Here is a 17,270-nt window from a genome sequence, read left to right on the forward strand (position 1 = left end):
CTGTTCCAGTCATTATCAAACATAAAAAATGTAGGTGTGAAATTAACCCTGAAATAATAATGCACCTGTGACATATCACTAAACAAAAAATAATTGTATATAAATATTTAAGTAAAAAATTTAATTCAATCAATTTTGGCCTATAAGTTCTTCCTCTTGGCATGATTATTAATTGCAGCACTACTCAGAAGCTCACGGTGCAGCATTGGCCAAATTAACTTAAGTTTGTAATGCATGATTCAGGTTTTTTAACAATCTATATATATAAAGAAGAAAGTCAGTGTGTTTGTCCTCTAATAACTCAGTCACTACTATAGCTATCGTTACCAAACTTTCTACAATTTTCTGAATCCTTGAAAAAGTAGACCTACCTTAAAAAAAAAAAAAAAAAAAAAAAAAAAGAGAGAGAGAGAGAGAGAGATTAATTAAAAACTCGGAATAACAATAATTTTTGCCCTCATTTTTCCGAGTGGAAACGGTCTCGCAAACTAGAGATGAAAATCTACTTTATTTCGAAAGTTGTTGCCGCTGCACGCTTTCAAATCCTAGAATTCATCTTAAAATTCATTATATTTGTTTACCATAGCGACACTGGTGCTAGGCTCACTCTGGTTACATTTCGTTCGTATTATAACTCAGAATGCATATAAATTTATATCATTTGAAGAATTATCTAATCATTGCCACATGTTCTATTCAAATACTATAATAAATCTAAAATGATGTATAAAAGAAATTAAGCACACAAAACAAAAAATAAACAGTTTTTCACAGACGATTCAGTATTTCTTATTCAATTAATTCAGTTCTCACTTCCCGACAAGGCAAAAATACATAAAAACTCAAAATATCTATATTAAAAATTACAAAGTAAATCTTAAACACTTATTTCCTTGAATAAATTCCAGAATGGATTAAACATGATTTAATTCATAATAATAAAAGGCATTATCTTTGTTGTTGTGAGTGAAGCTTAGTTTCTCTAGATTGGCAACAAATCCGCTAGTTTGCCAAGTTTAAAATATATACAAACATGTCCACAATCACAAAATTAATTAGGCTAAACTGCACTTAAACAACTTTTAAATTGTTGATAACTCCACAAATATTACATGCAGATTTACTAAAGACATAAAAACTTTAACCGGAAGATAAGAACAACATAATTCAATCATTTTTAAAGAAAAAATGCACAACTTACAAACATATAAGAGTAAAGAAACTAAGATCAATGAGCCGGTCAACAGAGTGGATATATATATACATATATTTATATATGTTTGGTGCGGTCGATAGCAACCAAAATATGAGGTACATATCTACATGTTATAGCAGTCCTATATACAAAAATGTTCTGAGGCTACTCGTTTTTGAGTTATGCATGATACGTACGTACATACGAACGGCACAAAAAATTCTATTCAGAATTTATTTTAAATCAGTTTTATCATTTTTGGAGTGGAAAAGAGTCTTTTATTCTGTCCTTACATACAGATGTCACGCAAAAACATCGTTAAGTTGCATTCAATAACGGTCAAAATGAATATTTTTGTTGAAATATGATGCCTGAAAATTTTCGTGATTACAATACTTCCTTTTTACTTCATGCAAGGAAATAAAAATGGAGTTGACCTATTTGGATAATCATGGAGCAACTTATGTTACTTCATTTCAAGGAAAGAAAGGGTACTGGCCTTTATTTGTTAATACGTTTGAAACAGCATTTGCTGCTTCATTGGAAGTTCAATCAGTTGTTTAATGACGATAGTCTGCTTGATTTCGAAAGATACAAAACAGCTGTTTACTTGGGACTTTCTATTCCAATAAAACTACTTTGCAAAAAACTGAACGTTCAACAGTTTAATGAAGATTTTTCTAAAGCTTCAAAATGAACATGTTGTTGTGAAAAATCCCATAAAATAGACAAATAAGATGCCAGCTAAAAACAGCAAAACCAACAACTATCCGTACAAAATGTAACACTGGGCTATGCTTAAGATGCTTTCTCCCATTCCACCTAAGTAAGAATGATTAGCAGTGGATTATACCATTGTCCTACTTTTAGGACAGGCAGTATTGATCAAACTAATAGGAATTTGGTGTTTATTTTTCTATGCATACATAGATAGGCTTAGAGAAATACATATTTAAAAATTTAAATAAAAATTATTAATTTTTCAGTGCTTGGTATTATATGGTTAAATGGAAATGCACAGAGTTCAAACCAGCGAGATCTTACTCAATTACAACACCATACGCTTTAATTATAGGTAATGATTTTCGGTAAAATATTTACTTGCCAAAAGTTATAAAAGTGATGATCAATAAAACAGGATAGTTTGCTTCAGTAGTGAATGAAGGAACCTATCCCCAGTCGCATCAAAATGTTTTCGCATCTGAAAGGCTTTGCATATTTTAAATGAAGGAAATTTTAGGCTATGGTAAAACAAATTTCCCTTAGAACATGAACAACAAAGGCATTCTAAAAGCAGGTAACCTTGAAATGCTTTAATGTAAGAAATTTCTCTGGTTTTATGAAGGAATATTGTTGTAATTATTTGTAATATACTTCATCCTACCTTTATAACCACTATAAGGACAGGGTCTTTCATTACATATTTAATGAAAATTTTGATCCAACTACCATAAATTGAAGCTTTTGTAGAGATATTTATAGGAAGTCCTATTTAACTGCATTCAGTTTCTTCACAGATTCTATTATTAATCTGATAATTATAACAGTTTAGCTAAATACTTACCACCAGGCTTAGACTCCACAGATGTGTTAGAAGATGCTCCAAAACTAAATCCACTAGTGTTACCAGTTGCAACTGAAGTAGCAGCTGAACCAAAAAACGAGAAACCTGAAGGAGCAGAAGCAGATGCAGCAGTCGAAGTCCCAAAAGTAAAAGAATTTGATGTTGCAGCTGTGCAAAAAGGTGTAACAGAAACTGACTTCATATCCTGATTTTGTGTAACACTTGGTTGAAATTGAAGGTTATTTGACGTAGCTTGTGTTTCTGTAGGCTTAGGAGTAGAACTTGCAATAGTATTTGAAGGCGTATTAAGAAAGTTAAAGGTTGGAACAGCTGGAGTTGGATTCATAGACTGGAAAATACTTCCAGATTTTGAGGATGGTTCAGAAACAGTTTTTGAAGAATCTTTTTCACCAAATTTAAATACTGGTGCTGCTGATACCGGTAACCCAAAGGACGAAGTTACAGGCTGAGAATTAGTAGGTACCTGAAAAGAAATTGAAGACCCTCCTGAGCTTACAGGAAGGCTTTCTTTTGGGGTTGATGAAGCCTGATCAGCATTTTGAGCACCCAGATCACTCGACACCTTAATATTAGCATCTTTAGACAGAAAATCTCCACTAGCAGTTTGTGATTTTGATAAACTGAATGCTGTACTTAATTTCTCAGCAGGCGATGTAAATAATCCTTTTTTAGAATCTTGCTGTTGAACAGGTAAACTAAAACTATACACCACAGGAACAGAAAATGGTTTAAGTTCAGCCGATACAGACGATGTTGAACTTGATGTTGCAATAGCTTGTGTTTCTGTACTTGAACTTACTGCACCAAAAGCATTTACAGTTGGACTCTGTCCAAAAAGAGCACCTGCATTTACATTTGAAGTCTGCAAACTCTTTCCAACTGAACTACTGATGGCTTCAGTAACAACTTTAGCAATTGTTTCTTGCTTGGATTCTTCAGTATTATCTTTCTTTTCACTGAGCAGGAAAGTCACAATGGATTTCTGGTTTTCTGCAGATGTATTTGAAGATGGTGTTTCTGATGTAACTGTTGAACTGCTGCTAGCTTCTACAGCTTTTGATACATTTACGTTATCAGAGATGGGAGTTGATGTTCCAAAAAATGAACTTACAGTTGTTTTTGGAGGTACACCAAATTTAAAACTTGAACTAGTATCAGTAGACTGGCATGTAGGTAAGGGGTTACCAAATTTGAAAATCAGTGGCGAGCTCTGTAATGGTGAACTGAACTTGAAACTTGTCAGGTCTTTTTTCTCTGTTGATTTAAATAAGTAAAATATCATTAAAAGGCAATACATAATATTTTATTATATATATACGTATCTTAAATATTTCATAAAATGTTTTACAGTTATATAAATGAATTAGTTAATAATTGAATTAATATTTATGTATTACATTTAATTATTTTAATACACAAATATATCATTAGAAGTTTTCACGAGAAATGAAAGGCACTTCAAGTAATTAGTAATAGAAACTAGGGACGTAGTTAACTTACAAGTACTTGGTAAGAGAAAGGTAAATTCATTAGTGGATATATCGCAGCTATATATTTTAGCAAAAAAATTCAGTCGATCACCTAAAACTGTGGCCTCAAACTCAAATTGCATGCAGGTCCAAATGCACAATCTAAAAATAGCTGACAGGCTAGTATTTTTTTTTCCTTCCCTACCACTTAATAAATATTTATCAAAATGTACACAAGAAATTTGGTCCAGCAAGATATTTTTTTTTGGTTACATACTGTAATTCATACATACTGACAGTTAAACATTAATATTTCACATTGACATTTATTAAAAAAAATGGGATATATTTAATTAGTCTTTAAGTAACTTACTTTAATTTTAAATAAAAATATACAAATTATGAACATTTCGAGTAGGACAAATCATAAGAATAAACAATGACAACCATATCTTTTTCTCTTATGTATTAAATATTTTAACACACAAGTTTGCAAGTAAATACAAAATTTGTTTGTAAAATTCCATGTTCAGAAGAAAAATTACTAAAAATTATCTTTATTAGGATTGTAGATGCTCATCGAGTTCTTTTATTTTTTTTATAATTTTCAAATGTGAAAAAATTCATAATCCCCCAAACGAAGGAATTATTCTTAGTGCAAATTTCATAACTGAGCATACTTAATTTTTGACAAATATGAATAAAAGTTAACCATATCTATACAGAGGAACCTCCAGACACCAGCACCTTTACATATGAGCAATTTCAGATATGAGGAAAGTATGAGCGATGAATTCATCTCTAAATACGAGCACTGACTCATGTAACGAGCTACAAGCCAGGCTGTTGGTATGGGTGGCGCATTTTCCGATCCAGCTTGAGTCGGAGAATCCCCTCTTTAGAGCACTCAGTGCTCTTTGATCTACGTGCTCGACCACTTGTGAGTTAATTGTTTTGTACATTTAACGTGAAAATTATTATTGCACGATGCCTCCCAAGAAAATTGTTGCCTCAGATAGCAATGCAAAGAAAATGAAGGAAGCCATGGCCATTGAAATTAAGGAAGAAATCATACATAAACATAAGCATAGTGTAAGAGTGATGAAACTGGCGAAGACTTAATGCCTGTTTGACATCAACGATCTGCACTATTCTGAAGAAGGAAGAAATTAAGAAACTTGGTGCTGCTAAAAAAGTTGCCTTTACTTTCAAGCACCGTCCTAAACTCCTAGAAGATGTCGAGAAACTGTTGCTGGTGTGGATTAACGAAAAGCAGTTAAAAGGCGATTCGATATCGGGCGCTAATCTGCACTTGAAAACTTTCTCCAAAAAACACCAGCTACGCTGACTGAAGATGAGATGCCATTTAAAGGAAGCCGTGCATGGTTAAAAAAATTTTAAAAGAAAACTAGTGTTCACAGTATCGTATGACATGGAAAGGCTGCAATCTCCGATACAGCTAATGCTGATAAATTTCGGCCAGAGTTCCTACAATTTATTACTAGTGAAGGGTTTCTTCCCTAGCAAGTGTTAATTGTGACAAAACAGATCTCTTTTGGAAGAAAATGCCTAAGAGAACCTTCATCATGCAACAGGACAAATCTCTGCTTGGCCACAAGCCAATGAAAGATAGGCTTACCTTCTTGTTTTGCACCAACGCAAGTGGAGATTGTAAAATCAAGCCATTGCTAGTCTACCACTCAGAAAACCCCCGAGTTTTCAAGAGGGGCAAGGTGCATAAAAACCAACTGAATGTGATGTGGCGAGCCAACAGCAAGGCCTGAGTAACATGGCAATTTTCCATTGAGTGGGTCAATAAAGATTTTGATCCCTTAGTGAAGAAATACTTTCAGGAAAATAAGTTGCCAGTCAAGGCTTTACTCATCCTTGACAGTGCTCCTGCACATTTTCCAGGGCTTGAAGATGATTTGCTGGGGGAATTTCAGTTCATAAAGTCAAGTTTCTACCTCCCAACATCATTACATTTCTTCATCCTATGGGCCAGCCTTCATCCTATTTCCAACTTTAAGAAGCTGTACCATGAAGACCTTGTTTCAAAGGCGTTTTGAAACAACCGAAAATACAAGACTGACCCTCAGAGAATTCTGGAAGGATCACTTCCCCATCTTACAATGTTTAAACTGCACTGATAAAGCTTGGAAAGTCTCAGTGAGGACTCTGAATTCAGCATGGAAAAAACTGGCCTCAGAATATTCCCGAATTAACGTTCCTGATCCTACAATGTTTAAACTTCATTGGCTTGGAAAGCCTCAGTGAGGACTCTGAATTCAGCATAGAAAAAACTGGCCTCAGAGTATTCCCAAATTAGTTTTTGATCGTTAACTTGGTGGATAACACAGTGCAACTAGTCAAAGAAACTGAATCTCTGGGTAAAAGTATGGGTCTGGATGAAGATGGTGCAGATCTGGATGAGTTAGTGAAGGAGCATAGTGAAGTACTTACAACAGATGAACTTAAAGAACTTCACAAGAAGCAGCAGCAAGAGGTGGTAGACCTTTCATTAGAGGAGGAGGGAACAGGGAATGAGGCCCTCTCTCCCAGTAAGAGTGAAAAAGTGTTGACAAAGTGGGAAGAAGTGAAAACTTTCTTTAAAGAAAATCACCCTAACAAAGCAGTGCGTGGGAGCACCATGAACTTTTATGACAATGTAGTATTGCATTTTAGAGGCATCTTAAAAAGGAGACAGAAAGAAGTGTTATTAGATAAGTTTGCCTTCAACTAAAAGAAAGTTGAGTGATTCTAACCCAGAACCTGCTTCCAGTATGGTAAAATTCCCAAGAAGAGAGAGAGCCTTCCTGAATCAGAAGGGTAATCTCCTTCCCCACAGTACTCCGTTTCGTCTTCTTCACATTCCTATCGCCAGTCAAGACTCTTTATTAAGGTAAATTATGGTTATATTAAGGTAAACTATGGAAAATTGATTCTTGCGTTGATATTTTGGGGGGAGTAGAACAGATTAACTGAATTTCCATTATTTTCAATGGGGAAGTTTGTTTCTAGATACGAGAAATTCGCTATACAAGCTCGATGCTGGAACCAATTAAACTTATATCTTGAGGTTCTATAGTATCTTCAAATCTTGACACATGATTTATATCACATGGCAAATTTAGTGCAATTAACAGACTTTTTTGGTGCGAGTATGTTATTAGTGTCTAATGGTAATGAAAATAATATGAAGTCAGACTTCAAATAATTAAAATCATGACATCTTTACAACATCACATTTGCAACAAATGTGTAATTAAAAGGTACTTAAAAAGGTATTGAAGGGCTACATCAAACTGTTTCGAAGGCCATCAGTTTGAGACCATTGTTAATAGAAGCAAGCAATATATAATTAGTAGATAACTAAATTTAATACTTGTGTGCTACCCTTTTAAAGGCAAGGAAAGCAAGGAGAAAATAACACCTTATATACTCTCCCTATTAAAGGGCAACTGGGGATTATGGGAACCAATCATCAAATCCTGATGGTGAAGATTCACCATCCACCACCTTTTAGTTCAAGTGCCACATAAGAGTCATTTATTATTATTATTTTTTTTAAAAGCAGAAGATGTGAAAAATATGCAATGCCCTTGCCAAGACTCAAACATGGACCTCTTGAATATGTGCCTACAGTTCTACCGTTATACCATGAAGGCATGTGGAAAGGAGGGAGAAGGTGTGTGTATTTAATTATGGCAAAGCACACGAGGACTATCTGCCTAAGGGAAGGGATGCCTTCATGGAGGACTTTCTAAGGGATGGCTCGTATACACGTTACACATGGGGAAAACCACGAAAACGCCCATGCAGCCAGCCCGTTCACGGGAAAGGAGGGAGAAAATACCTTATAAACTAATACAGCATGTACATTACAAACTTTATTCTTCTAACCTCATAAAACTGGGGAAGGAAAAACAATGATGAACAGAATAAATAAAATGGCCGATATTTTTCACTGAAGCGAATGAATCAACACATCTCAACTTCAAAAACATGGTGAAACAAAACATAACAAGAAGAAAAAATTAATTACTTCAGCATTTATAAGTGTAAAAGAAGAGACAAATAGGCAGTGAAAGATTTTAATCCAAGGAAGAAAATTTTGTTACTTTCTTGGTAAGATTTAAGACTTAAAAGCAGTAAGAAATTAAAAAAATTATAAAAATGTTATTCATCAGTAAATTTGTAAAATAATATGAAAATGGGAGCATTTTACGTGTCTAACATAAAAAGCCAAAGTATATATATATATATGTGTGTGTGTATAAAAAATCTTTGAACAAAGTACAGCATAAGAAAATAAGAAAAATAACATACAAATATGAATACACTACATTTTGTTGATAAATACAGAATAATTACAGTAGCAAAACAAACTGTGGTCTGCACAGAAAGTTACATTAAAGTTATATTACTTTACTTTTCATAGTGAGGTCAAGGTGGACATGTCAGTTTTAATTTGTATCAAAATTACTGGAAAATTAGTGGACTCTATATTTTTGTAAACATCTGATGTGATATTCAACAAATTTTACTAATAAAATAAGTAATCTCTCATGTTTCAAATGAACAGTGTTTTAAAATTTTATTAAAAAAATCGTCATTTGACATCATAAATGCTAAAATCTTAGAATGTTCTTCCACTATCTTTTGTTTTTTCTTTAATCTCTTCACTACAGGAACAGAGAAAACAAAATTTCTGCATGGGCCTGTGACCTTGGAGTGCAGAACATCCTCTGATTGAGCGTGCTTTGCTTTACGTAGGAAAATAATTCTTATAAAATCTACTTTTTATCAAAATATTTGGATTCTTGTGTATACTATATTAAGGTAAATGTTATATATAATATAAAGAGAAAATCTCATTCAAAATTAAAATAAAGTTTAAACGCAAGTTAATGTACAACATTAGAGATAATGATTATATTAACATATTCAAATTATATCTGCACAATAATGAAGTAGGAAAAACTCAAGAATTTAAATACCCATGCCTACTACATCTTTTATTCACATACAAAATTTTAAGCCATTTGGATGCTGTAAACCATTTTAAAACTATGAATGCCCATTGTGAGCATTGTTACACAGCATTCTGATATCATTAATGCATATTTAAAATGTTAAACATTCTGTTTCAGCATATCAAATATGATACGGTCGGCCCTCAGAGTGAAGTGAGTCGTACATGATATGCTGGGAGCACGAAGAGGTTAAATATACTATTATAATACAGCTGGATTAAAATTTATTAATGCAGACAAGCAAAAAAAAAAAAAAAAAAAAAAAAAAAAAAAAAAAAAAAAACTGTTTAACACATGAATAAAAATTTATTACCACTGGAATTTCCTTTACTTGGCCGCAAAGTTTCACAAGCTATGCACTTTATTTTATCTTGACTATTCCTTACCAAACATGTGTCACACTCCCAAAGATTTGCATCATTATGAATAAACTAAAGGGAGAAAAAAATATCTTTGTATATACTCTACAAGTGTAGGTTTGTTTTACCAATTGACGATACCGATCGCAGTAAAAACTTATTCATATTAAATCTCCTGTAAAACAGAAACCACAACTTCAAAGTAGAGATAAATAATAAGGCAATTGTGTGTTTTTTTGTATTAATACAGTTTTACACACCCATGCATGGATAATTGACTTGATTAATATAATCAAACTTGCTTTCAATAAACAATTAAAAAAAGATGCACATGAATTGATATACCAATATGTCAAAACAGTTTCTATTTTTAAATAAAAGTTGTCTTAGAAGCTTCTTAGAAGTTACCAATGACAATTACACAAATATGTAGTAAAGTTTATCATCCAGACCACTCTTCAAGGTGATAACAACAGAAAGAGGGAAAAAATAATTGTGAAAAATAACATTCTACAAAAACAAACCCAACGTAGCAAGATAAATTATTTCACCATGAGTTCAGTAGTGAAACGTAGGTAATCCAGACAAAGTTATATTCCTGTAGGCTAAACAGGCTAGTTATGTTTCTGTGAGCATATTCACAATACCTGTGTAGCACAATCACAGAAACTAGATTCCCTTTAATATTTCCTACATTAGTGGCCCCTTGAAACAAAGAAATAACCTTGAGTGCTTTGTTATTAACAAGTAATCTAACTTAAAAAATAAACCTTCAAGCAATTTGAAATCTAACAACACATCTCACAATTATTACAACAAGAAGCTTATTTAATCAGAAAACATATTTAAAAATTAACATTATGCAGTACAGTTATGAAATAAACTTTATATAATTCTCATTTAGTATTAAACACAAAGGAAACATGCCATTCAAATCAAGCAAAAAAGCAACCTTTGACTGTTACAGGTCTTGATAAAACTTCTCAATTTTAAGGGTAATCAGATAAGAAGATAAGACACATAGAGAAACCCAGGTCTGATCACTATGTTTATGATATTTTATGGAATTCTGTATGTTGTGAACGATGTAATCAATGACGTCATATTATTTTAAAAGTAATTAGTTTTAATATCTATAAATTTAATCTAATGTTTTAAACATTATTTATGGGTGTTAAATATTAAAATACAATTTAATTTTGCATTTTTTTAAAATATGATTTTATTATGAATGATTATTTAAATAATTTTAATTCTATGCGTGATGTAATCAGCTCCCTGATTGGTTACTGAATATTTGTGCATTACCGCGCCATTTTAAAATTTTATTATTCATCTCTTCGAATTCCTCAAAGTGAATGGATGTGTCCGTTTCGAATATGAATGTTGTTATTGGTAATTACCAATAATTATTGGCATCGGAATAAAAGAATTTCCGTTTGAGACCTTATTTTGGCCAACCTTGCTTTGCTAATCAAAGATTTATTTATAAATTGTTAATAGTGTCAGAGGAAATTTATTTTAAATTTTTGGAGAAAACCTGGCTAATTGCTTCTTCAAGGAAGTGTGAGAGATGTGGATCACACAGATGAAAATCGTTAGCGGACCTTTTTTTTTTTTTTTTTGGTACTTATCAATGTACGACAGGTTAAAAAATGTAAGTACATAATTTTCTTTTACTTCATAATTGTATACTTCAATTTTTATTAAAAAATTAATACAAAAGTTTTAAAAAATTCCTGAGATATTTCTTGCCGCATATGTTTTAATGTTAAATAATTAAATCCTATAAAACTTATTTTAAAGTATTTAAGTAATATTTTAATTCTTTTTAACGTTGGTATGTTTTCAATTCGATATTCAATATAAGTAATATTTTAATCCAATTAAATGTTGCGCAATGTTTTTATAGCGGTGTTTTTATTCTATTATATGAAAGTAATAATTTAGCCTTACTTTAGCATTTTATACTCTTAGTAAATGTATTTATTTACATTTGCCAGCCATCTTAAAAAACAACGTTTTCAACAAAAAATTAATCCATTATTTTTAATGGGTAAAATATATGCGTAAAATACGTAAAAACAGCATTTTTCAGGATGGCTGACGACTGTAAAAACCGTGCCAACAATTGTGCCAAAAATCTGTGCAACCGTCTACCAAAGAAAGTACCCTTTAATGAAATCAATATTAAAATACATTTTACCAATTATTAAATTTCAAGCTGATGTTGCAACATTTGGCTTATTTCTTTCCCCTAACCTTTTCACTTAATACTAGATGCCATTTTTTTTTACTTCAAGTTTTCTTCTGCCCATTTTACTATATTTTACATTGGTAGTTTTTTAAAGTTATTATTATTATTATTTTAATTTCAGTTGGTTTTTATCCTTAAAACTCTTTTAACCCTTTAATGGTTGGACCTAAATTATCTTTTTTTTTATGAAGGTTCCTTAGTGGGTCGTTACGGGAATTTTGTCATTTAAAATATACCCTCGAAAACAGGCTTGCCCCTGTTTCTGTTAAAATTAAAAGATACATCAAGAACATCTACCTAGGTTTTTTTTTCTTGTTTTTGCCTCCAAATGCCTAAGGGGACAAGCATCCCTTCAATCACGGCATTAGGTATATGACCGTTCACAGCAAATCATACAGATACCATAAATTACCTAACTAGTTCCATTTTTAAACAAATAGGTGCACTGTTAGAAATTTGCATTTCTCCCGTCCATGATTACGCTGAGCAGAAAAGGCGAACTATATAGCTGTGCAGAAGGTTCCTGCCGATAATGATGAAAACAGAAAGGTTAGTGCGTCTTTCGGCCCCCCTTTTTTTTCTTTTCAAAATTAATTTCTTTAGATATAATTTTGAACAGTAAACAATATTCTGCTAAGTTATATTACCACATAATATATATTAGAAATAATAATTTATGCCACTCGAAACAGAATTGGATAACTCATTCAAATCATATTTAGTCAAAACATTTTATATAAGTTTGGGGGTTAAAAAAGGAGTTTATTTAATTTTTAACAGTGAATTGTAAGAGGGAGTTCCACAATTTTAAATTTAGCCACATACAAGCGAAAATATTTCAAAAGTTTAAAAAGAAATTTTACAATTCATTTAACTGAAACCATGAAAATCCAAAGGCATTTTTTTATGTTCTATTTCATATATTTAATTTTTAAAATGCAAAAAAGTGAGAAAATCTTGCTTTTGAGCATGGAGAAATAACTCTTTCTGGTAAGATTACATCAAATTCAACTGAACTTCCATTTGAAGTAGCAATCTAATCATCTATCAAATCAATGAAAGAATAAATTTTTGATTTAAAATTCCATATTGCTAGCAACTACACAAAGCTAAAATTACCAAAATATCTTTAGAAAACCACCCTAATTTTAGAAATTGTTTTAAAATCCCCCCAAAAAAACTTCATTCATTCATTCGGAACATCATTGCTTGTTAATCCTGTGGGCATTTACAAGGGTCAGTTCAGCTTTTAGCAAACAACTTGCAGAGGAAACTTAACACTAAGTTAATTTTCAAAAAATTTCTGAGGAATATTTTACTTTTATTGTTGGACTTACAATGTCAAGAAAACTGAGTTGGTTAAAAAAAGATTAAAATTTAATTTCCCAGATCACTTGTCCTACCAATAAAAAAAGACAAATAAAACTAAATAAAATAGCATAAAATTTTAAAGTAAGGATATAAAAGTATAAAGTAAGGGGAAAATAATGATCTAAAATATTGCCCAATAAACATGCCAAATAATAAAACATGCTAACAACAAGCATGAAAGACAAAACTAACACAAGTAGTTCTTGAAATTCAGTAGCAGAAAGGACATTTTATGGCTTATCTATAACACTATGGGAAAGTGGTATACTTCTCTATGGCAGTGGATATCTTAGATATTCCAGAAAAGGAAAGTGATTTTTGGAGGGATTTGTTAACTAAACACATGGCCGTTTTCAAAGCATTTCATTCGGAAGGACAAGCTCTTGAATGGGTTAAAAGAGGAGAAGTATAAAATACAAACAAACAATGGAGAGAAGATATTATAATTATTGTTTCTTATGGCTGAAAAATATGCAACACTAAAATAAAAATACATATACTGATGTGCACACCACACGACTTCCTTGCACAGCTTATTAAATTATACAGTCAAAAGTCGTTAATCCGGACTCGTCAGGACTTCGGCGATTCCGGATTATAGATCATCAGTTTAAATCTGGTAAAATGGCATGCAGAAATTATAAAATTAAAAATATGAAACCGTAATTTACGAAATAAAGAACAATTATGATCTAAAGGGTATCAAAATTTACAAAAAAAAAAGCTTAATATTTATTTGTTTACTTTATTACGCATTTCTTTCAATGTAAGTTGTTTAAGTTGCTTCGTTTTTTATGTGATAATACATTCTCTTTAATTCTATAAACAGACATAATGTCTTGTTCAGTTACAAAGTTCCGCTGTTCAAGTCCTATAATTGCTGTGTCGAGAATACCCGACTAGTCAATCGAAATTTTTTCATTTTCAATAACCTCTGTTACTTTCTTCGCCATCCGAAAATCATATCAAAGACCGAGTACATCCAGATGAAATACTACATTGAGTAAGCAATTATAAGCCAAATAAAATAAAAACATCTGCCCTTAAGATAAGGATAGTGCTGACAGATCAACTTCCAATTCATTGCACACCACAGCAGCGTTAAAGATAAACAAGTTTAGATAAACAAACGTTAAAGTTTAGAAAAACAAATGTTAAAGTTTAGATAAACAAACGTTAAAGTTTAGAAAACAAAGGATATGCCTTTATCCATTTTTTTGCAGCAATTCCACTTTTTGTTTAATGGACTCTGAAAGATACTTTCGCTTTGTATATCCTTTACATATTAGTAAATATATATCGGAAATTCTATTTGACATAACTGAAAAATCAAGCTTACTTTTATAAAATTGCTCTAACAGTCTGCAAAAAATAATAATCCGGATCCAATTCGAAGAATAAGGAACAACGCAATCTGCAACATTAACTGAAATATATAATTTTAGCTTAGCTTATCCCGTCTGTTATACATTAAACGTGCATTCGTAAACGTATTTTGCGCACGCGCAAATTCGCAGCGGTAAAGGTCTTACGGAAAAGTTTGCAGAAAGTTTGTAGCTTTGAGGTCCGGATTATAGATCATTCCGGATTATGGGTGTCCGAATTAACGACTTTTGACTGTATACGTTTTTTGTTGCCTTTCATTTAAACTTATTGTTTCAGATTTCACTGGAGATATATTTCTCATTCAATTAATTCAGTTCTCACTTCACAGCAAGGCAAAATTATAGGTACTCTTCTGTTGTCTGCACCAGATTCAGAAATGCATGTATGAATATATGTGTGTGTACAAACACATATATGTACACATACATATATATATATAGATGGAGCAGTGTCGATGCATAATAGCTATTAGGATAGATTGGTGCTCTAGTTGTGCCTATTCACACAACATTTACATTTTTCATATTACTGCGATAGAAAGCGAAATTGCGTCCTAGTAGGGTACAAAGTAAAACTGAAGTGCGTAGTTATGCAATATGGAAGCACACAAAGAGAAAGTTTTGGTTCGAGTCAAAAAGTTTCAGTTCCCAATTATTACATCATCAGTGTTGCACAGGAACACTTCATCAGTGTTGCATTACATCATCAGTGTTGTACAGGAATCAGTGTTGCACTTGCAAAATGGAATGATCTAGAAATGATGCAATCCAGAAGTTATAACGATTTTTATAACAAAGAGAAAGAATTAAAGAGTTACCATTAGTTTAAATTATAAGCATGATTTACATAATTTTTATCTTACATATTCCCCCCTTCATAGGGAAAAAGGCTTCGCAACATGAAAGCATTACAGAATTAGAACAAGGGAAATTATTATATATACATGCATACATTTTATTCTGGTCTTGATAACAGAACAGTACCAAAATATACAAAAACTCAAAGCACCATTAAAAATTGTAAAAAAAATTTTTTTTTTTTTTGAAAAACTTAAATTCTAGCTGCACCCAGTTGCCCCTGCTGCAGTTGTGGAATGACAAAACTAGTCAGCACACCATAAAAAACTTTGCATGATATGCAAGGGCATGGTTCTGGGTATTGTTCGGATGGCCTAATTCAAGACTTGAGAATGTTAATAGTCCCATTTAGGTGCAAATGATTGTTCATCCCATGTGGTCATCAGTCCCCCTACCAAATTTGATGGCATTTCAGTTGACACATCAAGCTACAGATGGCTCGTAGTAGTGCTAGTTTAAAAACAAAGTCTGTACATAAACTCTTTATTTATTAATTTTTTTAAAGAAATTCCAGCTAAAAGAATTTACTACCCCAGAGTGAATAAGAAACATAATGGTCACTTCCTTTAAAAAAAAAAAGTTGTGACATTTTTCAATACTGTTGTTATCAGCACGAGTTAAAAAATGTATGTATGCATTCATGTATATATGTCTCACATTTCTGAATCCAGTCCCGAAAACAGAACAGCACCAATTTTTCTATTGCTGTCAATGCGCCTTTCAATTGGCTACATATTATGTTGTCATCTACACAGCATGATTTTTAGGTAAATTAGCTAATTAAGATCACAAGAAAGGCCCTAAGTCTTAGCCCACTTTTTTTTTTTAAATACACAATATGGAATATGTGATCATTTAAGATAAGATGCTTATTTCTTTTTCAGAATATCTAATTCAGCCAAAAGAGTGTTAAATGAAACCTATTAATTAAAAAGGAAATTTAGACTTACTGCCTTTGGGAATGGTGTCACAGATTCTACATTATTATTTGATTTAAATGCAGCAGTATTAGATATATCAACATTCCCTTTTAATAATGTGCTTTCAGTTTCTTTTGCAGGTGTTATCACAGATGAAGTATCTGCAGTACTACTTGCCTCTTGTGTAGATGGAGTTTCTTTTATACTGTCAGTATTTCTCACAGATGTAGAAACAGTCATAGGTTTAGACGACGTAAGACTAGAGATGGTATTATTTGATGCTGATGCGCTAATACATGTTTCAGCTGTAGACTTTTCAATCTCTGAAGAATGCGATACATTATTTTCAGTAGTACTCACTGAAATAGATGTTTTGCAAGAATCTAATGAAAAACCTCCAAAGGATGCTATATGAGAACTTGCAGAACTGATAGGAATTTTAAACCCAGTAGTCTTATTAGTAGATGCAGAAGACACAAAAGTATTAATCCCTGCACCAAATTTAAAGCCAGAAGTCACTGATGTCTGAGATGTATTTGCTACACACAAACTATCTGTACTGGCTGATGTAGCTTTAAAGATTGAGGATGGCTGATCACTGCATGAAGGCTTTACATCTGCAATGAATAACACTCTATGAGAATCAAGCAGAATAAAACAACAATTAATGAACATAAATGAAGTATTATTGCTTCATGCACAAATACTTATTTGAATTACTAAGCTATCCAACCGCTATAAACAGGCATCACTGCTTAGGCTGCTGGCCTTTTTTTTTATGCTCAATATATATAAACATAAAAGCATTTTATAATGGAAATTAATATAAATTATT

The 17,270-nt window shown here is 32.0% G+C and overlaps 1 protein-coding gene across 1 annotated transcript in view; it reads right to left on the reverse strand.

Annotated features, from left to right (window-relative positions):
- Nup153 (nucleoporin 153) overlaps window positions 1–17,270 on the reverse strand; it is a 118,186-nt gene that overhangs the window by 32,789 nt on the left and 68,127 nt on the right. Inside the window, exons 15-17 of the mRNA XM_085814217.1 lie at window positions 16,466–17,052; window positions 9,599–9,716; window positions 2,760–4,034 (exon numbers count right to left, since the gene is read on the reverse strand). Of these exons, the coding sequence (XP_085670343.1) occupies window positions 2,760–4,034; window positions 9,599–9,716; window positions 16,466–17,052 (1,980 nt within the window). The remainder of the gene's footprint in view (window positions 1–2,759; window positions 4,035–9,598; window positions 9,717–16,465; window positions 17,053–17,270) is intronic.

This window comes from Stegodyphus dumicola, chromosome 3, assembly GCF_044657685.1.
Source record: "Stegodyphus dumicola isolate Sdum_Otavi_A_Nest chromosome 3, ASM4465768v1".
Lineage (NCBI taxonomy): Eukaryota > Metazoa > Arthropoda > Arachnida > Araneae > Eresidae > Stegodyphus > Stegodyphus dumicola.